Source organism: Eretmochelys imbricata, chromosome 3 (genome assembly GCF_965152235.1).
Source record: "Eretmochelys imbricata isolate rEreImb1 chromosome 3, rEreImb1.hap1, whole genome shotgun sequence".
Classification (NCBI taxonomy): domain Eukaryota; kingdom Metazoa; phylum Chordata; order Testudines; family Cheloniidae; genus Eretmochelys; species Eretmochelys imbricata.
The window spans coordinates 47,975,149-48,000,495 of record NC_135574.1 but is presented as its reverse complement, the minus strand read 5'-3'; the positions used below and the strand labels follow the sequence as shown (position 1 = coordinate 48,000,495).

The 25,347-nt window shown below is 38.5% G+C and overlaps 1 protein-coding gene across 6 annotated transcripts in view; it reads left to right on the top strand.

Moving 5' to 3' along the window:
• DST (dystonin) overlaps nucleotides 1-25,347 on the top strand; it is a 468,940-nt gene that overhangs the window by 259,621 nt on the left and 183,972 nt on the right. For 5 of the 6 annotated variants that reach the window (XM_077811595.1, XM_077811594.1, XM_077811599.1 and 2 more), the window contains 21 exons: nucleotides 1,559-1,652; nucleotides 1,974-2,128; nucleotides 3,148-3,610; nucleotides 3,704-3,832; nucleotides 4,055-4,132; nucleotides 4,221-4,382; nucleotides 4,484-4,588; nucleotides 6,475-6,570; nucleotides 8,067-8,192; nucleotides 8,568-8,720; nucleotides 8,975-9,129; nucleotides 9,370-9,496; nucleotides 11,767-11,950; nucleotides 14,556-14,713; nucleotides 15,061-15,239; nucleotides 15,550-15,688; nucleotides 16,527-16,720; nucleotides 19,898-20,060; nucleotides 23,317-23,400; nucleotides 23,591-23,698; nucleotides 24,871-24,969. In XM_077811595.1, the coding sequence (XP_077667721.1) occupies nucleotides 1,559-1,652; nucleotides 1,974-2,128; nucleotides 3,148-3,610; nucleotides 3,704-3,832; nucleotides 4,055-4,132; nucleotides 4,221-4,382; nucleotides 4,484-4,588; nucleotides 6,475-6,570; nucleotides 8,067-8,192; nucleotides 8,568-8,720; nucleotides 8,975-9,129; nucleotides 9,370-9,496; nucleotides 11,767-11,950; nucleotides 14,556-14,713; nucleotides 15,061-15,239; nucleotides 15,550-15,688; nucleotides 16,527-16,720; nucleotides 19,898-20,060; nucleotides 23,317-23,400; nucleotides 23,591-23,698; nucleotides 24,871-24,969 (3,151 nt within the window). Of the gene's footprint in view, nucleotides 1-1,288; nucleotides 1,456-1,558; nucleotides 1,653-1,973; nucleotides 2,129-3,147; nucleotides 3,611-3,703; nucleotides 3,833-4,054; nucleotides 4,133-4,220; nucleotides 4,383-4,483; nucleotides 4,589-6,474; nucleotides 6,571-8,066; nucleotides 8,193-8,567; nucleotides 8,721-8,974; nucleotides 9,130-9,369; nucleotides 9,497-11,766; nucleotides 11,951-14,555; nucleotides 14,714-15,060; nucleotides 15,240-15,549; nucleotides 15,689-16,526; nucleotides 16,721-19,897; nucleotides 20,061-23,316; nucleotides 23,401-23,590; nucleotides 23,699-24,870; nucleotides 24,970-25,347 lie in introns of those variants that run through there. The other variant, XM_077811600.1, reaches the window with a different exon arrangement.

Genomic DNA, 25,347 nt, shown 5'->3' with positions numbered 1-25,347 from the left:
AGTTAGGGTTGGCTTGACCCAGGCCTCCAGATGTAAGGGGCAAACCACCCTGTTACAGTGGTAAATTGCTAAAACCCTGTCCCTTCAGCTGATAACCATTAGGAAAACATCAGTATGCATGGGTAGCTAGTGGCAGGTTGGAATGTGGGATCCCAGTTAATATGTGGTGGGTGAAGAAAGCCTGGTAGCTTGCCTGTAGTGGTCAAGGGCCAAACTGGGGTTCCTATTTGTCAAGCTAGTGGGATTGAAACCATCATAGAGATAAGCCTGCTCAGTCTCTGCAAGGGTAGCCTGTGTCCTTTATATTCTTAAAGCAGCAGCGCAGTAATACGGATGTAGTTTTATAGCGGGCTGGAAGCAGGAGTTAAAATGGGGAAATATTTAGTTAAGAATGAAAAGCTGAATGAATTTTATGTACATGTATTTATACATAAAAACCAAGAAGAAGATTCGTTTTGCCTTCTTTTCCTTATGGTAAGAAAGCCTTGGTGCTGTCAGGTCAGAATGCTGAAGAAAGTAAGGTGATGTCTTCAGGATTACAGCTTGGTGGGACAGGGGAATAAAATAAACGGGCTTGGCTGGACAGCAGAATAATAGTAATGGATTGGACAGTGTACAGGGGTATAGAGTTTACCAGTTATGGGCCTGATGGGTTACTCCTGTTTTACACTGGCGTAACTCCATTAAAATCAGGGGATTTACACCAGCATAAATCTGGAATTATACAGTGCTGAACCAAGCTCTTTTTACTTCTCTTCATATAACCTTTAATTCAATATTTGCACAACACTGTAGTGAGCTTGTAATATAACTTTTGATTGACTATTTGAGTAACTGATATTTTCACCTTTTCTGCATTTTTTTTCTTTAGTTAACATTTCTGGAAGAGAATACTGTACATTACATAGAATTCAATATAATATAAATATAATTTAGCTTGTTGAAATTGGTTGAGACTTATATTAAATATTTGGCACCTCTGTCTCCCGGTGACGCCCTAGTCGTTTTGTTTAGTCCATACTTGCAGAGCTTTTTAATGCAACATAGGGAAGCCAAACTCAAACGAGCATACATAGCTCTAGGTAAAATCCTTTGAAGAGCTATCCGAGTATTACTTGCTGGGTGTTGGATGTGCATGTTGAAACCTATTTAAAGAAGGAATGCTGAGGGTTTCAAAAGCCAGTAGAGAGATTTCATCCCTGGAAGCTGTACATTTTGCTGGAGTTTTTACCTTTTCCATTTTCCAATAGATGTAAATGGCCAAAGGGAGAGTGCTCCTGGTGTAAAAATGAACAGCAGTAGTTATGGCTACCACAGTAGTGATTCCTTGTTTAGCAACAGCACTGGCACTCGAACCAGCATTGACTCAAATGAGAATTTCCTTTCTGTGAATTGTGGCCCAACACTGATTAATTCTTGTATCAGCTTTAGCAATGGCACTTTAGAAGAATCTAGGTACACTGGCATAAATACTGGCGTTTGAGGCAAGATATTTTCTTTTGCATTGCAATGTGGATACTAAAAAACGTTTATTTAAATAGTCTGTGGTGTCTTTTAGGTTGGAAATGTTGCAGCAGATTGCAAACAGAGTTCAGCGGGACATCCTGGGCTGTGAAGACAAACTGATACTTGCTCGGAATGCTCTGCAGTCTGTAAGTCAAATATGAATTCTCTTTCTGGGTGTGTTTGTGAACTTTTTGGCACTGAAACCTTTACAGTTTTTTAAATCTTACTTTCAGAACTTTTGATTGACTATTTGAGTAACTGATATTTTCACCTTTTCTGCATTTTTTTCTTTAGTTAACATTTCTGGAAGAGAATACTGTACATTACATAGAATTCATTCTGCTAGGGTTTTACTAGTAATTATTTAAGATAAAAAAATAGCTTACAGTGAAAGTGAAATCTCTACAAAGTACTTATCCAGTTAGCTGTAGGATTTAATTGCTGGTATTTATCATTCCAAAACACAGGATGCCAAGCGATTAGAATCAGGGCTACAGTTCCAGAATGAAGCAGAGATAGCTGGATATATACTTGAATGTGAGAATCTTCTGCGCCAACAAGTAATTGATGCCCAAATTCTTATTGATGGAAAATATTATCAGGCAGATCAACTGGTACAGAGGTATTTCATACTTTTATTTAAGTGTATAAATACAGATTGTGTATGTGTATTGTAGCCCAGAGTGTCACACCTAAATGCCTGTAGTTAAGCTCCTAAATCCATAATTGGCAATCCAAATAAAAATAACTGGATGTTCAGAGGTGTTGAGTGCCAACTACTTTTATTGAACTCAATGGGAGCTGCATGTGCTCATATGCTCAGCACCTCTGAAAATCAGGTCACTTATCTGGGTGCCATTTAGGTGTTTAACTTTATCAGACACCCAAGTCTGAACATTTTGGGCGTTTTTATTGTGCTTAAAATGATTACCCTTAAAATGTACTAATTTTGTTCTAGATAAATAGAAATATGGTTTGCGTCAGTAGTTCCAGCGTACCCGGAAAGGTAGTAGCAGGCTAACGTCAGTTCACAAACAGCAGTTTGTGCAACCAGAAACCCTCACTGTAGTAATAGGGTGTCATTTTATGGAAAAGCAACATGTTCCCAAAGAGTGGCAGAATTTAACCTGAATCTGGTGAGAGCAAGCACAGGATATCTGAGCGGTAAACAAAACTTTGCAGCTAATCAATCCACCCCAGCATGTAGTATCCTGCGTTGCAACAGCAAGATTTCTCTTTTGCTGGTTGTGTCTGGCTTTGCATTTGGTACATGCTACTGCACATGTTAGGTTGGTTTTCTGCGTTATTGCCAGGATTTTGTCCATACTAACACACACAAGTATGCATGTATAGGGTGACACAGTACATACAAGTTACTTTTAGAGCTGTTTACTAGATAATATAAATATGCTAATATAGAAAGCTTATATAGGAACTAATGTAGTAATAAGTAAAGTCTATAGTAAATAATAGTACTGAGGTACTAATAGTGTAAATTTATGTTTAGAATATGTAAAGCATACAAGAGAGCTTTCATTTATATTGCTATAGTTCAGTTAATTATATTGTTTCATAAAAATGCGTTCACAAACTGTCAGTGAGATTGTTTTGTTTTCTTTAGTAAATGTAATTTCTTTATAGGGTTGCTAAACTTCGAGATGATCTTATGGCCTTAAGGACGGAATGTTCTTCAGTATTCAGCAAGGGGCGCACACTGACAACAGAACAGACAAAGCTGATGATTTCGGGAATAACACAAAGCTTAAACTCAGGATTTGCACCAAACTTAAACCCTGATTTAAACTCTGGAATGACCCAGGGTTTAACACCTACTTTGACTTCTTCCAGTCTGACATCAGGCCTTTCATCAGGTCTTACTTCAAGACTGACTCCGGCAATCACACCAGCTTATACACCAGGCTTTCCACCACGGCTAATTCAAACCTGTGTAACAGGAGTTGACACCAATGCACTGCAAACACTCAAGCTGATGCAAATCCGAAAGCCCCTCATGAAATCAGCTTTTGTTGATCAAAATTTAACAGAAGAAGAAGTCAACCTGAAATTTGTCCAGGACCTCTTGAACTGGGTAGATGAAATGCAGGTAATGTCTTTATGCAAACACCTCTTAGTCTACCTTAGTCATTTCCTTTATTTTCTGAGGAGCTTTGGTTAATTTTTCACTTTTGTCTATAAGGTTCAACTCGATCGAACAGAATGGGGTTCAGATCTGCCAAGCGTTGAAAGCCATTTAGAAAATCAAAAAAATGTCCATAGAGCTATAGAAGATTTTGAATCAAGCCTTAAAGAAGCTAAAATCAGTGAGGTACGCCACTGTACTTTTTATTTCTTGAGGTTACTTTTTTTAATTGAATTACTCATGAGGTGATTACTGGTTACACAACTGCACTTGGATTTCAGAACCTTTCTTTGGTTTTATGTATGATTGCGCGATGAATTCGCATTATACAAATTAATCTATATTTGAGAATAACTGTTAATGTGGCTAATCTTTTTGTTGTCCTTTAACCTTATCTACTGTACACAGATCCAAATGACTGCCCCTCTTAAACTCAGTTATACAGAAAAATTGCACAAACTGGAGAGTCAGTACGCAAAACTCTTGGTAAGATCATTATATCTCTTTGATGTTCAACTTTTAAATGTGTGTTGCTTTGATAATGGCAGGGTTTTTAAATTAATTTTTTTTTAAGAATACATCAAGAAATCAGGAAAGGCACCTTGATACCCTGCACAATTTTGTGTCCCGTGCCACTGGAGAGCTTATATGGCTGAATGAAAAAGAAGAGGAGGAGGTTGCGTATGACTGGAGTGAAAGAAATTCCAGTATATCACGAAAAAAGGAGTATCATGCAGTAAGCATTGCTAATGTAATCTAAAAGGAAATAATTAAAATACATTTAATAATTTAACAAGTTTCTAAAATATCTCATTTTTTTATTTAAAAAAAAAAAAGGATTTAATGAGAGAACTTGATCAAAAAGAAGAAGTTATTAAATCAGTTCAGGAAATAGCAGAGCAGCTACTCCTTGAAAATCACCCTGCAAGGCTAACTATTGAGGTAAGTCAAGAAGTATAGCACACAAACCGGAAACCAATATTGTGATTTAAGTCTTCATGACTTTTTGCTGATGGGATATTTGTTAATAAGTTCAGACAATAAGAGTTTTTTTCTTTTCTATGTCCTGGTGTGGCTCTGTGCCTCACTTTCAAAGAAATAAGTGTTTTTAAACATTTATGGCTAAATCCTGGAGTCCTACTTGGTTTTTACTTAGGGCTAGTCTACACTACTTCTTAAGTCGATGTAATTTACGTTGCTCGGGGGTGTGATTACGACCTGAGCGATGTAAGTTACAGCTTCTTAAATCGGTGTCCACACCACGCTATGTCAATGGGAGAGCGCTCTCCCATCACCATAGTGTGTCTTTGCTAGATGCACTACAGCGGTACAGCTGCGCTGATGTAATGCAGTCGATTAGACTTGCCCTTAGTCAAAGCTCCCATTGAAATGTAAGAAGAAGGATTAAGGACTCCACGATGGGCCCTTGCAACCATATTTTGCCTTCAACTCTCACATGCAATTTCCATTGATGTTAATGGGATTTGCACATGCAGATTGAAGGTATAGAATAGCCCTCAATTTGTTTTTCTCTCCCTTTGAGCTGGAAAAGGTATCCCTAAAGCATTTCTAGTCACAAATAGTTTATCATATTGCTTCCTTTTAAGGTCTGGGATTTGGTTTCATGACCTTATTGTCAATAAATTAAAGAAATTGTATTGATATTGGAATGTAACAAAGTGGACTGATTTATTTTGGACTTGAATCAGGCTCTATATTGTAGGTAATCTGTTTACATAAAAAATATTGTAGCTACTGTAGGTGCTTTTACAAGCCTCCAAAGGAGAGTGTCAGATTGTTTTCCCTTCAGAAACTCATGTCAAGAATAGACAGTAAAGTGGTGCTACAATAGGACCAATGAAAACAGTTATAATACAGGAGGTGAGCTAATCCATTCAGGGATCAGTACCAACTCTGGATTTTATGATTCTTTGATTTAAAGAGTTTATTTTTCATAATATGGAAACAAATGAAGAAAAATCCTTCCTTCCCTTTACTTTCACTTGAATGTGGGTAATGAATGGTATTTTGGTAGTGTGGGAATTATTTTCTCTAAAATGGTATGCTGTTACTAATATATGTATCACTCAATATCAGTCTAATAAACATATATGCCACAGAGACAAAGCAGTATGGTGGTAGATAGGTATGTGAACATTATAGTCTTTACATTAAACAGTACAGGGTGTGTGTGTGCGCGTGCGGGGACACATCTGTAATATATTTAAAATTACTGCCTTCTTAATTCCCTAGTATGTGCAGATAACAAGACTTCAGAAACTGTCTTTTCATATTAATCAGGCACACTGGGGCGAATTAATGTTCGCCAAGCATTAATGGATCAATCCACCCAGTCACTGGAAGACCTCTCTGCCTTCCGTGCCAGTCGGATGGGTCTGGCTCTGGCTCTAAATGAGACACTTCTGATTGACTTAAAAATATTTAGAGCACCCTCTGCTGGCAAATGTTAGGGCAAAGCACCCAGTTTTCTATAGAAGTGGTAGTAAAAACATTGTTTAAGAGACAAAGACATTAGTAAAGTTAAACTTATTTTTAAATGTTATGAAAAAGCATATATATATGCACACATTAGGGCTTCAGAAAACATTTTTTATTGTCCATACAGCACCACATTTTATGTCTGATTTTTTACTCTATACTTAGGCAAAACTCCTACTGTCTGAAGGACAGTTGTGCCTGCACAAGGAGGGCAGGACCAGACTCTTTTGTTTGTAACACTATTCTTATTTTTTCCTAAAGTCTGCAAGAATGTACATGTTTTAATTTCTGCACTCATTCCTAAAATGCTTTCTTTTTTCATCTTTAAGGCCTATAGAGCTGCAATGCAAACACAGTGGAGCTGGATTTTACAGCTCTGTCACTGTGTTGAACAACACTTGAGAGAAAATGCTGCTTATTTTGAGGTAAGTAAGTCAAACAATTAAATTTGTAATACTTTAAAGCATGATTATAGTCAGAAAAGTGACAGGAAGACCAGTCAGTCTAGAATATTGGTTAGTCTTTCTCAGTAACTTTCAGATCAAATTCGCTCAGTTTTTCCATTTATAACTCAGTGCATGGGACAGATTCCAAGGTAGTGTAAACGGGTGTCGCTCCATTGTCTTCAGTAGAGTTATGTCAGTTTACACCAAGGGAGCATTGGGCCAGGTTGTATTTTTTTTAAAAGTCAGAGCTGAAAATAAGTCCAGGATCTGAAAAAGAGGCAGTGTTCTTTCTTCCTCGGACATCATAATAGTTAATACAGCTTCTGCAACTGGATTCAGGTTGTCAGGTTTGTTGATGATGGACCAGGTAGAACAGAATCGAACTCATTCTTTCAGGGCTGCACAGACAACAGCAGAACACACGTTATTATCAGTACAGGGCAAAGAAGGCCCACAGGGAACTGATGAGTTGACTAAGTTTTGCCATTTATAGTCACCTTTCTCACTATAGCTCCTCTTAAATGATTAGTAAATGATCATTAATCTACTAATTATTATACACGGTAATGGAAGGTCTTAGTATGAATTGTCTGATTTAGAAAGAACTCTGTTATTTTTTATATTTAATATAGAGAGAGTATTCTCAACAGTCTTGAACCTTGTGGAGTCATTTATGCTAGTGCACATGAGAGCAAAATGAATGTAAATTGCAACAAATCAGAATGGTAGGGCTTTATAACTCACCCACTTTGTATTCATGTAAATGGCTACAAAAGGTAAAAAGGCATTGGAGAATCAGGTTCCATCTAATCTGTATAATGTTCATAGGGACATACTACTTTGTATAGCTTGTTTGCTACATTTAATAACTTTTATTTTATAATCTGTTTTTTAAAACTTAATAGCTGTAAATTCCAGGAGTAGCAGAATCACTGTTTGAAAATCATTTTCACAGGAACAGGTTTCAGAGTAGCAGCCGTGTTAGTCTGTATTCGCAAAAAGAAAAGGAGTACTAGTGGCACCTTAGAGACTAATCAATTTATTTGAGCATAAGCTTTCATGAGCTACAGCTCACTTCATCGGATGCAACTTCATCCGATGAAGTGAGCTGTAGCTCACAAAAGCTTATGCTCAAATAAATTGGTTAGTCTCTAAGGTGCCACTAGTACTCCTTTTCTTTTTTCACAGGAACAGTAATTAACTAATGTACAGACATAGGGATACTGATTTTGTTTTCAGATAACGTGTGCAGTAACTGATTTTCCATGATGTTTCAGTGATGCATGTCTGCCTTTATGAGATCAGGAGCAGGTACTTAAACTGCAAGAACTCAATCCCTTGAAATTCAAGCTACTTTAAAATATAAAACAGCTTTAAAACCATTTAGTGGTTTCTTCAAACAACAATTTTGGCTTAACACTTAGTAAACCTTTCAGTGTTGTTCTTAATTAATCAAAATACGTGTCTTACCTTAGTTTTTCAATGATGCCAAAGAAGCCATGGACTATTTAAAGAATTTAAAAGATGCCATACAGCGAAAGTACAGTTGTGATAGGTCCAGCAGCCTTCATAAACTGGAAGATCTTGTTCAGGAGTCCATGGTAAGAATTCAAGAATCTTGTTGACAAAAAAATAAGATTAAACAAGAGTTGTGTAACACCTATCTGGATTTAAAAATCAAATTTGTAAACAATTTACCCAACTAAAGGGAAGTAATAAAATCATAAAATTTAATTTCAGAATGTCTAATTAAACGAGTTTATCCATTTGTCCTTGTTTACGGAATACTTCCATGCCTTTAAAATATACGTTTTTAAACAATAGTGGATATTAAAGGAAACTGATTACTTCATGGAGTTATTTCTGTTCATGTGAAACATGTTATTTTTCAGAGACAAAAGCTTTAAAAGCATTAAAGAAGCAGCATTGAGTTCTCGCCACCTCTGATTTTTGTTATTTTCTTAATTGCTGTTTAGGAAGAAAAAGAACAACTCTTGCAGTACAAGAGCACAGTAGCTGGCCTTGTGGGGAAGGCAAAGGCAATAATTCAGCTGAAGCCAAGGAATCCTGATAGTCCACTCAAAACATCCATCCCAATTAAAGCCATCTGTGACTACAGACAAATTGAGGTTAGAACCTTGAATTTCCTAAAATCAATTACAGACGTGAGGAGACAGCTAAAGTTTCATTAATTACATGTTCCTGGAAAACACAAGACTGTAAATATCTTCCACCCTAGTAAACAGAGCAAATGCTTGTGTTCTGCATTGTTGTTTTTTGTTGTTGTGTCACTTATTTGGTGACACCATTTACAAAAGTGCTTTGTAAGAATAGTTTATAATGCTTAACTCATTAAATTATTCTGCTTTTCCGTTAAAACTAGATAACCATTTACAAAGATGACGAATGCGTATTAGCGAGCAACTCCCATCGTGCCAAATGGAAAGTCATTAGTCCAAGTGGTAATGAGGCCATGGTTCCATCTGTGTGCTTTACAGTTCCTCCACCAAACAAAGAAGCAATAGACACTGCAAACAGGTAGAAGCAAACTAAAAACAGCTGAAAGTGTGTAGTTCCTGTAATAAATATCTTGGTTGTTTTTAGTTTTTTAGGGAGGGAATATTGTCTTGTGATTAGGGCAGAGGAAGTCATTTTCATTTGAACTTATTTGTGTAGGCAGCTTAAAAATAATTCATGCTCTTTGTGTTTTCTCCCCTTTTCATATGGGAGTACAATTTCAGTCAGTTTTTCTAATCTAACTGTGTTTGTACGTTTCAGAATTGAACAACATTTTCAGAATGTACTGGCCCTTTGGCATGAATCACATATAAACATGAAGAGCGTGGTTTCCTGGCACTACTTGACAAATGAAATTGAAACTGTTCGAGCTGGTAATGTTGCTTCGGTAGGTACTGCACCAAACTATGTCCATCTGAGTGTACACTGGTAACTTACTGATACCCAGAAGACTGCAACCACAGAAACTATTGTAAACTGGAGAAGTTTTTAGCCGCTCACAACTTCAATGTGGAGAGAGACAGCTTACAGTGCCGTCTCCATTTTACTGTGTGCAGTACTCCATCTTGATCTAAGCAGCCTTCACTCTGACATATAGTTTTCTTATGCTGCAGCTTCACCTCCTAATGATTGGGGCAATTGCAAGCCCCATGTTCAGTCTCTGAGGCCTGCATAAGGGTGCATTTTAGTTACTCCATGCTACAGAATTGTACCCTGTTAGATAGTCTATATTATTTCATTATTAAAGAGCTGATTAAGATTAGTTTGTTCTAAACAAAATACTGATTTAAATCAAAATATCAAACACTTTGGCTAAAACAATCTGTCAGACCACTGAACAACGTAGTGTCTGCTTCTGTAAATCGTGTTTTACCTTTATATTACCTGAGACTGTTTATTACACAATACTTAATATATCTTTCTTCAATTTGCTGCAAATAACATTTGCAGTACACATATTGAGGGGTCATCCGCACACTTCTCACCCTTTCTATTTGATACAAATGAACCAGCAACCTCCACCGAAAATGCCCTGCTTCTTACCCATGTTTGGGTCAGTAACCATTTCCCCATTGATTGCCACATGGCATGGGAGGAGAAATGGTCTCTGGTATAACATAGGCCTATCCCATTGCTGGCATAAAAGATCAAATATGAATTTGGAATAGAATGCATGAACAGCCAGCTGTTGTTATGATTGTGATTGTTGTTTTGTGAGGGCTCAGGAATACCAATGGCTCCAACAGAATCTTAGAACTGCATACTACCTTGACACTACCTTATTCACACCCAGAGGTAGCTTGCGTTTGATGTTTGGATCCAGTTTCCTGTGCTGGAAGAGAAAGAAACACAGAGCTGTGAATCATGAGTGCACTGAAGCTTTGGAAGCCCATGTAATCTCATGGGTGTCCATTAGCACGTTTACATAGTCATTGACACAATTTCCCCAAGAGATGGCAGGATTGACTTCCATATGAAAATGCTTGGGGAAGAGGAACAGCTGTCTGTCTGGGATCTGTTGAGGGGAATGAGCAAAGTCAGATTAATGCAGCTCCATCCCTTTATGGTTTAGTAAGTGGGTCAGCAGCACCTCTGATAAATAGTGGTAAAGGCAACAGATAAATAAAGCATAGATGCTTCTCCTCTATCCATGGACATGTGTGCTGGAAAGCCAAACGTTCAATTGGACTGTAACTTGACCATCACACATCCATATACAGATGATGGTTTGAGGGAAAAATGGACAATGAGTTGGGCTCAAAATATTTATCTCAGAATATGAATGGGTTTTGGATGCTTAGTTATGGTGCTTTTTGCTCATATGCAACTGGTTACAGTATTGCCCAATTTCAGACTGGGAAGGAATTTTTGCTCAAGTCATATTAGTAGGGTCCCTGAGCTTTTCCCTACGTTTTGTGGAGCAGGGGACATCTGTTAAGATCAGGTGGGCCTATCCCACACTATCTATGATAGTAGGACGGGACATTGATGAATCTAGGGTTTATATAGGTTCCTCCCCCCATGTTTCTAACAGAGAAAATGTGAGTAGTGCAAACTGCTAGAGTTGATCTCAGCTGTGCTCCCAAATTGTATTTGCTCTTCTGAATCCTGAATATAGGTGATAAAAAGCATGTGCTCTGTTATGAGAGTAATATGTTCTGTTATTTGTATTATAACATGATCACATTGAGCCCATGACAATTTGTGGAACATAGGGTGCTTTAGCAAACGCTTGAATAATTTTTTACTGACCTATGTGTGTTGGCTCTCAGTGAAGCGTTTGCGGAGAAAGGACACAAGCAACTGTTACTATACAAGGTCATTGAAAAGGCTAGAATATTTTAGAGTGCTTCACAAGAGAAGCTTTCTTTTCCTGCATTTTCTACTCCACTACTTATGTTGCATTGGTATCTCACAAATTCCTCAGTCCAGTGGACATACAATCCTCTTCTACTTCATAATGCACATTCCCTCCTGAAGCACCTTCTAGGGTGATATGGCATTACAATCCCTCAACCCTGCAAGTACTGTAATGGCTACATCTGTCCCAAACCATGTTGAATTCAGTATATGTAATTAGAGAAGTTGTATCACCTTTATCATCTGTACACTTGACAAGAATGTCTGGCATTTATACTGATCTGTTCTCTTTTTTAGATAAAGACAATGTTGCCAGGAGAACATCAGCAGGTTTTAAGCAATTTACAGTCCCGCTTTGATGACTTTCTGGAAGACAGCCAGGATTCCAAAATCTTTTCAGGCTCAGATATAGCACATCTGGAAAGGGAGGTTAATGTCTGCAAGCAATACTATCAGGAGCTTCTTAAATCTGCAGAAAGAGGTAAGAGCAACTCACTGGGAAATATGTAAAAGTTTCCTTAAAAGAGGCTTTATGATACCTGATGAATCTTTTGCTTTCCAAATCTGAACTTCAGTGCACTGCATGTTTTATTATGTTAACATCATTAAGACAGGCAGCTACAATAAATGAATAAAAAGCGATCATTTAGACAGGTTGCGCTGTAAATTCTACTAGAGTTGAAGGTGATTTATTAGTACTACTCAAAGGTGTGTAAAAAACATTTTTCCTGGAAGAATAATTTACCCTCTGGAGTGCAGCTCATCATTTGGTCTAGCTTTTCATAGTCTTATTTCTGATGGATTGAAATATATCTTGAATATCTTACTGAGCTCAGAACAGAATTAGAATAGTATTTGACTTATTACACAAGAAAAATGTCTTACACATTCTGTCCTAGTGTTGCAAAATATCCCATCGCCACTCTTTAAAAGCTACTATCATAAGGCTGCTTTTAAGATGCAGAAATATGAAAGCTTAGGTAATCTGAAAAGATACCTTATGCTGTCAAGTAACTATTGACTTACAGAAGTGAAATAGTTTATAAAACTGATTAAATTGCCACTATAGTTTGCTAAATAAGCAGAGACATATTGTACTTAGTAACTAGAATACTAGATAGGTGATTGTAGTGCGGTGGCCATTTAATGAGCCCCCATTTGTGACCAGGCGTCACTTTGCAGGCACCCTGCCCCTTTTAGCCCCCTGTGTTGGGCCCCTGAAGAACTACATGCAGGCTTTTACATGAGTAACAACACCCTATGCCTGGGGCTGATTTAATAACAGAAATAGTTCTTAACAGTCCAGAGAGTCCCAAAATAAAGTCCATCACCACATAAAAATCCATTCTTAGCTCTGGTGTCTTCTGTCTCAGGTGGAGCTCTTTTTCTGTCCCAGTCTGTTCTCACAGCCAGTCCTCACAGCTTTTTCTAGCTGGAGCTTAGCCTTCTGGCACTAGCCGCTAGGTCCCCAAACTTCTAGGTTCAAATGCCATCTGGGTTTCCTCACAGGAGGTTCCTGCTCCCTGGGATCCTGCTGTCACAGCTCCCTTGGTCTCAGGGTCTTCCATGCAGGAGTCTTTCACACTGCAGTTTTTCGACAGTTTCCTGAGCTTCCCCCCTTCATTGCAGCCTCCTGCTGCTCTCTGTAGGGCAATCATCCTGATCTCAGGTGTGACTCATTCTGTAATCAGGGTTGGCTAGTCCTTTACTGTATCCCTGTTTACAGTGATGAAGAAGAAATCCATTAGAGGTTAGCTACAATAGCAGTAATGAAATCATCTGGCTGGAAGAAGTATAGTCAGTCACTTCACCAGTGTGCATGCAAAGGGGATGATGGTAGCCCTGACGGTTGAAAATGGGGAATCATCATTGAGCAGGTCTGTTTTCAGTGGGGTCCCTCAGGGATCAGGTTTTGGCCTTACATTGTTTAACATCGTTATCAATGACCTGGAAGAAAACAAAAAATCATGGTTGGTAAAGTTTGCAACTGATACAAAAGTTGCTGGAGGGGTGAATAACAAAGAGGACAGGTCACTGGTTCAGCGGAATCTGCATCATTTGGCAAACAATATGCAAGCAATATGAAAGCAAACAATATGCGTTTTAATATGGCTAAATGTAAACATGTACATCTAGGAACAAAGAATGTAGGCTTACAGGAACAGGGGGTCTATCCCAGGAAGCAGTGACTCTGAAAAAGATTTGGGGGTTGTGGTGGATAATTAGCTGAACATGAGCTATGTGGCCAAAAGAGCTAATGCAATTATGGGATGCATAAACAGGGGAATCTTGAGTAGGAGTAGAGAGATTATTTTACCTTTATATTTGGCACTAGTGCAGCTGCTGCTGAAATACTGTGCCCAGTTCTGGTGCCCACAATTCAAGAAGGATGTTGATAAATTGGGAAGAGGGTTCAGAGAAGAACAATGAGAACGTTAAAGGATTAGAAAACATGCTTTATAGTGATAGACTCAAGGAGCTCATTCTGTTTAGCTTAACAGAGAAGGTTAAGGGGTGATTTAATTATAATCCATATGTATGTACATGGGAATAAATATTTAATAATTGGCTCTTCAATCTAGGAGAGAAAGGTATAACACGATCCAATGGCTGGAAGTTGAAGCTAGGAAAATTCAGACTGGAAATAGAGTGCAAATTTTTAACGAGTGTAATTAACCATTGGAATAATTTACCAAGATTTGTGATGGATTCTTCATCACTGACAATTTTTAAATCAAGGAGGATGTTTCTCTACAAGTTTTGTTATCGGAATTATTTTGGGGAAGCTCTATAGATTGTGTTATATAGGAGGTCAAACTAGATGATCCCTTTTGGCCTTGAATCTATGAATCTGGTAGACATTAATTTTGGAAGTGCAAGGAGATGATCTAGTAGCAGCTAAGGACTACGGGTTTGATCCAATTCCCATTAAAGTCAATTCCTGTTGGCTTTTCTGGGAGTAGAATCAATGCCTGAAAGAGCTGTAATATTCTGAGGTATTACAAAATCTGTTGTTAGGAGGAGGAGAAGTATGGCATGGCAATTTAGATTCATTTCCTAAACAGCACCTTTGGTTACTTCAACAGAGGAGCAGGAGGAATCCATTTACAATCTGTACATCTCAGAAGTCAGAAACATCAGACTTCGCTTGGAGAGCTGTGAGGACCGTTTGATCCGACAGATTCGGACTCCGCTGGAGAGGGATGACCTACATGAAAGTGTGTTTAGGATCTCGGAACAAGAGGTGAGTCATTCGGAAAAAATGGTTCAGCTAGGAAGTGGTGGTTTTCCAAAACGAATAGTTTTCTCTTGAAACAAACGGACCCAGATCCTTGCATGTTATGGTTCAGCTCAGAAGGGTGGGGTGGCTACATGATTTTCTCGTATATCGGTGGAGGTAAAGGAACTAATCAATAGCCAGTCTTCCATCTTTCTATGCTGCACATACAGTCCTCACTTTTTCAACAAAGAGCACAGAAATAAAAATAATATTAAGAACAGAAGTTTACTCTAAGTAATGTCTAGGATATATGAACACTGTCAGGCTGATGTAGAATAAATAAATACTGTCAATTGCCTTCCATTTTATAGACACTAAAGAAAGAGCTGGATCGACTCAAGGATGATTTGGGAATGATCACAGATAAATGTGAAGAATTTTTCAGTCAAGCTGCTGGTTCACCTTCTGTCCCCAACCTGCGTTCTGAGCTCAATGTCATCATTCAGAATATGAATCAAGTTTACTCTATGTCTTCCATTTACATAGAAAAGTATGTAATAAACCGTCACTTCCTACTTGATGCATTTTAATGTACACCTTTTTTGCCCCAAATGAAAGTAAATAAAAAAACCAGTAAAGTTATAAAATGACTTTATAGTCATTATATAGTATGAATAATACTATAGTATAGTAATACTTATAGTATGAATAATACTGATCAAGGGTAAGAGAGTTATCAAAGTCATTACAGTGGAAAAAAAGGATTACTAGTTATCAGACATCACAGAGCAAGACTGAAAAATGTGAGCAGTTTGAATATTATCAATACATGATTAGTTAACAAGAGGTTACTGTTTCAGGTTAAAAACTGTAAATTTGGTGCTGAAAAACACTCAAGGAGCCGAAGCGCTAGTAAAACTTTATGAGACTAAACTGTGCGAAGAAGAAGCAGTCACTGCTGACAAGAATAATATTGAGAACCTTATGGGTACATTAAAGGTATGAATTTGCTATATTTTCTTTATAGGTAAATTGTAAAATAATGTATAGTAAAATAATTGTCTTTTTATAATAACCCATTGGTTAAACTACATTTGTGGTGCAGTCAAAGACTTCTTTTCTACTTTTAAGCAGACTGTATATTTTAAGATTGCTACATTAGACAAATCTGTATCTTTTGGGCAATTAGGATAAGAAAATAAATGTATTATTTGGTAGGTTAAAATAATTCTCACAGACACTTTATACTTACAGAAGTTTGCATTTTGCATACACATATAACTCTGGAAATGTTAGTATGAGCTGTGCACATAACATGCAAAACAGGAGTGCTAATGCACCTCCCAAGTGCAGAGAGAAACACTGCAGAGTAAGTGTCTTGGAATATCTGAGGCTCCAAAAGTGTGTGGTTGCAGCAACAAAAGAGTTAGTGACTTTTGTCTTTTATTGGAAGATTCCAGGCAACATTAAGACTGGCTGCCCTAAAAACTTCGCCACTTTCTTAAATAAATAGAAAAGCTTCCTTCAGTATTTGTACAGTCCCTTATACTTTCCATTTAAATACTGCAAGCAGTGAGCTAATGTTATTTTACAATTGACAGATTTTTTAAGTGACCTCTGTAGTTTATTAGACAAATATTAGCTTGCTAATTTGCAAGCCATGTGCTTGATTTGTGTGGGATTGGGACTCCTATACCCAGAATTTTCAGTTCACAGCTGTTTCATAGTCATTTCGGTATTGGAGCAGACTGAACAACCAGAAAAAACTGGATATGCAATGTGTTGATTTACACACATAGTGCTATACTTTGTTTACTTATCCTTTATTACATATTAGCTGTGGAGGTCTGAAGTGGATGAGAAAAGAGAGGTATTCCATGCCTTAGAAGATGAACTGCAGAAAGCCAAAGCAATCAGTGATCAAATGTTTAAAACGCATAAGGAACGCGATCTTGACTTTGACTGGCATAAAGAGAAAGCTGATCAGCTGTCTGAGAGATGGCAAAATGTTCATTCTCAGATTGAAAACCGGTTCGTACCACTTCATGTTGTAGTGTGTTCAAAGCATCTTTTAGGCTATTGATGTTGTTTCTTAGCTAATTTATCTTCTGCTTAAGCAATAAGAAATGAACATTATCGTGGGTTGAAATGTATTTCTTAACTATTTAGGAAACTTGCTAACATGGTGGATGCTTATCTTTTCTGTGCTGCTGCCATTGTTCACATGATCCCCTGCAGTTTTTTCTACAAGAGCCACAACTTTAAGTGTGTGTAACATCTTCAGTTTAACACTATGCTATATAGGCTTTACCATAACACTTAGTAGTTAGCGAGATACAGCACAGATATGCTGCCCTTTTCCCCTAGCAAAAATGCCTGCAGAACAGGGCCTCCTGTCTTAGGGAAATGCTTTCTGCTGCCCCCTAGTTAGTACTGATAGGTGGGAATGATGAGATAACCTTCACTTGTGAGTTGCTGGTCAGATTTATGTTTACTTCTTGATAAAGAACATTGGGCCTAAGACCTCAAGTCCTTAGTCCTTAACTCCCATTGACTTCAGTGATAATTTTGTCTGCATAAGAACTGAAATAAGGACTTGAGGTTTTGGCCAAGAACCAGTAATTTGCCCCTGGAGTATGTCCTGTTGACCTTCCATTATGTTCATGCAATATCATGATGCAACTCGAGTTCATTTGTTCTATGAAATGTGACTCTTTGATTAGATTTTGGTGATGTCCCTGGATAATATTACTCAAATATTTTTATACACATGTACACGCGCACACACAGACAAACAGTAATGTGTGTGTGTGTTATATATATAATATACACACCCACACACAGTATTCTGGAATGCGCTTATCCATTGTTCTCACAGGGAAGAAGTTCACATCTTAATGCTTTCCCAACCAACCTCATATCCTTTTGTTTTCAATCTCTTTAATTCTATCTGTCTAGAGCTAAGGACAAATTAAGGGAGAACAACATTATTTGCAAACTAAAACTATTTTCTTTATTTTAGTTTATGACCCTGGAATCCCTGAAGAGAAGTATCAGAATACTGCTGTTTATATGAAACAATGCTGTACAAGGCAAACTTTCAGATTTCTCCCTTCTTAAAAGCAGATGTCCTTATGTTATTCCACCAGTTCAAAAAAGAACTAGATAAATTCATGGAGGATAGGTCCATCAATGGCTGTTAGCCAGGATAGGCAGGGACTGTGTCCCTAGGTTCTATTTGCCAGAAACTGGGAATGAATGACAGGGACTGGATCACTTGATGGTTACCTGTTCTGTTCATTCCCTCTGGGGCACCTGGCAATTGGCCACTATCGGAAGACAGGATACTGGGCTAGATGGACGTTTGGTCTGACCCAATATGGCAGTTCTTACGTTCTTAGTCCAATCCATGCAGGAACTGATAATCAGTTAACTAATCGGATATAATTAACTAATTTTATTGCCTCTACCTCTAATTGCCAGAAACTAAAGAAGGGATTGGCAAGACCTGGTCAAAAATGCATCTAGTCAAAGAAAACAGTTTGAATGTCAGTATGATTATTAGCCATCAAGCTACTGGCTTTCACAAAAACTATGGGGAAGAGCACTTTCCTTCTGTTTTTGAGTATAAGAAACATGCAATTGGCATGTGTAGCCTTTTTTGGCTGAAATTAAACTGCAGTGTATGTATCTTTAAATTTCACTCTTAATTTTTTTGTTTTCTGGTAGGCCATGTGTAAACAAAGTGATATATTTAAATGAAAAAACAGTAGCTTTCTGAAAAGCTTAAGTGTCCCTATCTGCTCACAAGGCAAACATGAACCAAACACTCTCCTCACATGACATCTGTGTAGAATATGCTGACAGATTATTGTTAACACGCAGTGACTTCTAGTGTAAATATGACAGCTTGTGGTCGTTGCAATTTGTGGCAGTAAACAGACTGTTTTCTGCAAATGTTCACCCTCCTACTTCCTAACTGTTTGACAGTGATACTCACTATACACATATATTTGTCAATATTGGCTCCAATTAAACATCTTTCCTTTTTTTTCCCCCACCATTTATTGTTATTTTGTTTACTCTGTTATTTGTTTATATGTGTACCAAAATATAATTCCTCAAATGCAATACATAATCACTGTCACAATCGCTCTTTTTCACACACATACATGCACAGAGAATGGCCTTAGCATTGTTGAAAGTAAGGCAGATTCAAAAGTAGGTATTACAAACCAGAATACCAGAGCTGTTAAATATAGGGTTACAGACAGGCAGATTGCTCTGAACCCACGTCTCTGCTGTCTCTTTGGTTAGTATATTTGTATGGGTTTTAGGCACATTGTTTGGACTACAGCAGATGAGTCTCAAGCACTCTGAGCACTCCAAAATCAGTTTGCAGGAAATAACACAGGTTGCCTTTGTTTGCCCCTCTGCTCCCATTTAACTGCAGAATAGAAGAGTCTTAACCAGTTTCCACTTCAGTCTCTGTGCCTGTTTGGTTTAAATGGCAGGCCCACAGACTTGAGTGAGTTTTCAGTAGTTTCCAGAATCATATGGTTTAAAGAGGGATTTACCCCAAAAGGATCATTGACATTAGCATTTTTGGACAGCTAAAGACTTTGCGTTTGTGCCAACTCCTACTTGGCTTGGGAGGAGTAGAGGATGTGGTCTGCTGGTCTCCTTCAGTGCAGGTTTTCGCCCTCTTGACTCGTGCTCAGAACCAAACCCACTGGTCACACCTAAAACACACCCACTTCTCATCCTTCTGCATGGCAGTGACAATTGCTTCTGCAGAGGCTTCCTCACAGTGTGCTGGGGAATGTTGTGTCTAGTGCATGGTCTTTCTGCTTCTGGGCTCATTAATTTAGGAAATGCGCAGTGTTTCTGCTGTGACTGGACCTTCCCTGAACACAAAAGCCCATTGAAGGCTTGACCCATAGTCAGTTGTTTCTAGTATAAATGTTCTTTCCCTCTTCCAAGTGTTCTCTAGTGTGAAAATCCTCTTTAATCTTTATGGAATGTCATTAAGCTGGGGATTTCTGTGGTAGAAACTGCCATTAATATATTTTAGTAAAAATTATTAAATTTCCTGTTATGATGATAGATGGTGCTAGGACACCTGATATCTTAAAGGCTATGTTGACTTACATAATTTTTTACAGTACCTTCTCCCCAATCACATCTCTTGTTCTCAAATTAAACCAGGTTGCGTGACTTAGAGGGTATCAGTAAATCTCTGAAATATTACAAAGATACTTACCATACACTGGATTCCTGGATTCAGAAAGTGGAAGATACTCAGCGAAAGATTCAAGAAAACCAACCAGAAAACAGCAAAGCTTTGGCTAAACAGCTGAACCAGCAAAAGGTACAAAAAGGGAATCCCATCCTGGGGAAAAGTATTGAAACTAATAACTGGAGCCCCGTTATTTTTGAAAATGCAAAATACAATAAAATAAAACAAAACAAAGTATAAACCAAACTGAAATGAAAAAGTCACCTCACAGCAGCAGCTCCTGTCCCTCAGATCTGGGCCCAGCTCCCTGCTTCAGTTATGTAGTGTACAGGGTCACAGCATCACTTGTGTAAATTTGGTCCAGCCGCCCCTCTGTCATCATGATGGAGGGGAAGTGCCAAGTGCCACATCGCAACACCTGGAGCGGGGAGGTGGGCCCGGACCCATGGACAGGAATCGTGTGCTACTGGGTGAGTGTGGGACAGGCTCACTGTACAACAATCCTTCCCCCCTCCAGGGCCTCTCATCTCCCCCGGGCAGGACCCCTTTCCTCCTCCTCTTCACATGGATAAAATCGTTAAAATGAAATTCCCCAAAATATAAAATATAAAAAAAATTAATGGGACTCTACTAACAAAAGAAAAAAATATAAAGATCATTTTAAAGCAATGATGTCAATCTCCCTTTAGCTATCTCAGATATCTCTGTGACCCCTAGTAACCGAGTATGCTAGTCTTTTACCTTCACAACACCTCTTTGAAGTAGGGAAGTGCTGTTAATCTTATTTACAGATGAGGGTCTGAGGCACAGAGAGTCAAAATGACTTGCCCAACATCATGCAGGAAGTCTGTGGCAAAGCGGAGCTCTCCCAACTCCCAGGCTAGTGTCTTAACCTCTGGGCTATCCTTCCTCTATAATGCCAGTGGGAGTGCATCCCAACTTGCCACACACCAGTGCTCCATAGACAGTTGCCATTCAATAGCAAACACAGTTAGCAAAAACTAATCACATTCCTGGAATGGCATTGTCATGAAGGCTACTCACCTTGTGTTGTGACTTCAATAGGACTGCTTGTGTGCTTACAGTTAAGGGAGTGCTTTAGTGCTTTACTGGTTTGTCACCAGAGTGCTCAGCACCTTACAGGATTGAGACCAGGAAGGACAGCCATTCCCTAAATGTTAGGCAAACAGAACCACTTTGTGTGAATGTTCAATAATAGTGAATAATAAAGGGGTATGAACATGCCACAGTCAAACAACTGGCTGGCAACCAAATGTTTATGTAATCCCCTGATAGTGTGTATTTCAGGTCACCATCTGTGCCTGATCCACAGAGGAAGTGAGTCTGTGACAGCCCTCATTAAAGAATCTGTCTCTTTAGCTAAAAATGTAGCAGCTTTTAGCCTTGCAGGTGTCCAGGATGCAGACACTATTTTTACAGTATTTTACCAGCGGCCTGGATCTAAATCACATGGAACTCAATAAGAACATAGGAACGTCCATACTGGGTCAGACCAAAGGTCCATCAAGCCCAATACCCTGTCCTCTGACAGTGACCAGTGGCAGGTGCCCCAAAGGGAATGAACAGACAGGTTGTCATTGAGTGATCCATGGCCTGTCACCCAATCCCAGCTTCTGTCAAACAGAGGCTAGGGACACCATTCCTGCCCGTCGTGGTAATAGCCATTGATGGACCTATCTTCCATGAATCAATCTAGCTCCCTTTTGAACCCCGTTATAGTATTGGCCTTCACAACATCCTCTGGCAAGGAGTTCCAGAGGTTGACAATGCGTTGCTTGAAAAAATACTTTCTTATGTTTGTTTTAAGCTTGCTACCTATTAATTTCTTTTGATGGCCCCTTATTCTTGTATTATGAGGAGGAGTAAACAATGCTTCATTATTTACTTTCTCTATACAACTCATGATTTTATAGACCTCTATCATATACCTCCTTGGTCACCTCTTTTCCAAGCTGAAAAGTCCCAGTCCTATTAATCTCTCCTCATACGGAAGCTGTTCTATACCCCTAATAATTTTTGTTGCCCTTTTCTGAACCTTTTCCAATTCCAATATATCTTTCTTGAGATGGGGCAACCACATCTGCACGCAGTATTCAAGGTGTGGGCATACCATGGATTTATATAGAGGCAATATGATATTTTCTGTCTTATTATCTATCCCTTTCTTGATGATTCCCAACATTCTGTTCGCTTTTTTGACTGCCGCTGCACATTGAGTGGATGATTTCAGAGAACTATCCACAATGATTCCAAGCTCTCTTTCTTGACTGGTAACAGCTAATTTAGACCCCATCATTGTATATGTATAGTTAGGATTATGTTTTCCAATGTGCATTACTTTGCATTTATGAACTTTAAATTTCATTTGCCATTTTGTTGCCTAATCACACAGTTTTTTGAGATCCTTTTGTAGCTCTTCGCAGTTTGTCTGGGACTTAACTATCTTGAGTAGTTTTGTATCATCTACAAATTTTGCCACCTCACTGTTTACCCCTTTTTCCAGATCGTTTATGAATATGTTAAATAGGTCTGGGCCAGGTACAGATCCCTGGGGGACAACACTATTTACCTCTCTCCATTCTGAAAACTGACCATTTATTCATACTCTTTGTTTCCTATCTTTTAACCAGTTACCAATCCATGAGAGAACCTTCCCTCTTATCCCATGACTGCTTTTTTTTCTTAAGAGCCTTTGGTGAGGGACCTTGTCAAAGGCTTTTTGAAAATCTAAATACGCTATATCCACTGGATCTCTTTTTTCCGCATGCTTATTGACCCCCTGAAAGAATTCTAGTAGATTGGTGAGGCATGATTTCCCTTTACAAAATCCATGTTGACTATTTCCCAACAAATTATGTTCATCTATGTGTCTGACAATTTTGTTCTTTACGATAGTTTCAACCAATTTGCCCGGTACTGAAGGGAGGCTTACTGGCCTGTAGTTGCCAGAGTTAGCTCTGGAGCACTTTTTAAAAATTGGCGTCACATTAGCTATCCTCCAGTCATTTGGTACAGAAGCTGATTTAAATGATAGGTTGCAGATGACAGTTAGTAGTCCTGCAATTTCACATTTGAGTTCCTTCAGAACTGTTGGGTGAATTCCATCAGGTCCTGGAGACTTATAGACAATGGGAGTCTTTCTATTGACTTTCTAGGATTCCGATCAGGACCCAGGATTCCAACTAGCTATAGGACAGTGAAATGCAAGCAGTGCTATAAATAGTTTGATGGTGGGAAACTTAGAAATTCTTATAATAATAATACTTATCAGCCATAACAAAGGGAGAGAAAAGCATTATTATTATGATTATTATTTCTATTATTATTAATTATTATTATGCTGAAGATATACACATATATTTTACAGATGCTGGTTTCTGAAATTGAAATGAAACAAAATAAAATAGATGAATGCCAGAAATATTCAGAGCAATACTCAGCTTCAGTAAAGGTAAGAAAAATTATACACATATAACAGAGTTTAATTTGATAATGTGTCCTTTACATGTATACTGGTATTGTACAATGGATACAACATGCAAGCAGTGGTGCTCTGCTGCTAAATTGCATTATAAATACGTTATTTAATGTCAGTGTGATAGAGAGTGCTGATAACTTTTCTGACTGCATTATTTTTACAGGATTATGAACTGCAGACAATGACATACAGGGCTATGGTTGACTCACAACAAAAATCTCCAGTGAAACGCCGGAGAATGCAGAGCTCATCTGACTTCATTATACAAGAGGTAACTGGATGTTCTTTGACAGGGAAATGTGCATTCATTTAGCAGCCTGTTGTAGAGTGGAGGAAATGCAACACTGGAATTTATTAATAATTAAATGTAGTAACCCCACACATGATCTTTACTGTACATAGACAAATCCTGATGTAAATATACTGTTATACATCTCACAGTATCTGATTATATATTTGAATGTTGGTGTTGATAAACAGTTAACAAAATACCCATGAAAAGCTTGGATGAGAAACATAGAAAACAGAGAAAAATAAAACTGTTTATTAACATGGTGAGACAAATCATGTCTCAGGCTGCCACCCCATGGGTAGCTTTCACCATCACTGTGGTGCCACAAGGCTCTGTTGTAGCAGATTCAGAGGCTATGCCTCCCTGCAGCCCATTTGTGCATGCAGAGGTGCAATTTTGTCCCCAGAGGACTGATTGAGTACAAGAGTGAATGGGGCAGGTTGGCCTGGAAGTGACTCTCTCTAGCTGACAATTCTGAAACAGGAGCTGACAGCCAGAAACAAAGACCTAGGCTTATCGGGATGAAGATACTCTATCTATCCATCCAGCTATCAAGGGGTTAAGATTTTGAAGCCCCTCCAACATAAGATAGGGACCTTAGGTCCCTTCACTCAGGCTGGAGTACTATTGGGGATACTACAGCTCTAGGGGGTGGAATTTTCCAAAGCCCCAGGGTGACACAGGAGCACAAATGTCATTCAAGTTACTTTTACCACTCTAGTACTTGAAATGTCATTCAAGTAACTATTACCACTCTAGTGCTACAGTACCAAGGAGTTAGGATCTTTGTGATTAGAAAGATTATTTCCTTGAGTTTGTTCTCCCCACATTCTTTTGTCCCCAGAGTTCCACCACACCAGTTACCCACCTAGCAGATGCAGGTCACTTCCATTCAGCCTCTTACATACCAGGCTGACCATTCTTAGGGTCAGATGGTCCTGTGAACAGACTGTTTATGTGGTTCTTTGTGACTATTATGTTCCTTAAACCAAGATCAAGATTTGTCTTATTACGAGCTCTGTGCCATATATAACTTTCGTAAAGGCCAGTTTAAGTCTAGAACTAGTTCTTGGACATTATTTGAATGCATTCCAAGTCACTGTGAGTGGTACCATTTTCCTCTTCCCTTTTCCTCTTTTGTTTCTATGCAGTTCATGGATTTACGAACACGCTACACTGCCTTGGTGACCCTGATGACCCAGTATATTAAATTTGCTGGTGACTCTTTGAAAAGACTGGAAGAAGAAGAGGTAGGTCGCAGGAAAATAGAAATCATTTTGTTGGGGGAAATAAAACAGCTATTGGACTTGGATCATAATTTTAGCTGAAAATACTAAGAACTGAAATTCCTTATATACCTCACATACATGGGAATATATGGATATTGATCTGTGCGGCTATTGTTCGTATAAACACTGATGTCTGTCTGCAAAGTCCTCACATTCCATCAGTCCTTCCAGATGGGAGGGTCACATTACAGGGACCCACTGTGATTCACTGAATTCTGCAGAGAAGGAAATTATCTATAGGACAAGAGAAATTATAATGCACCGGGACAGTTTTACTTAAGACCTAGCACAAATTAGCTGGTAGTGATGGGTCCCTTTGAGTCAAACATTTTTTTTAAA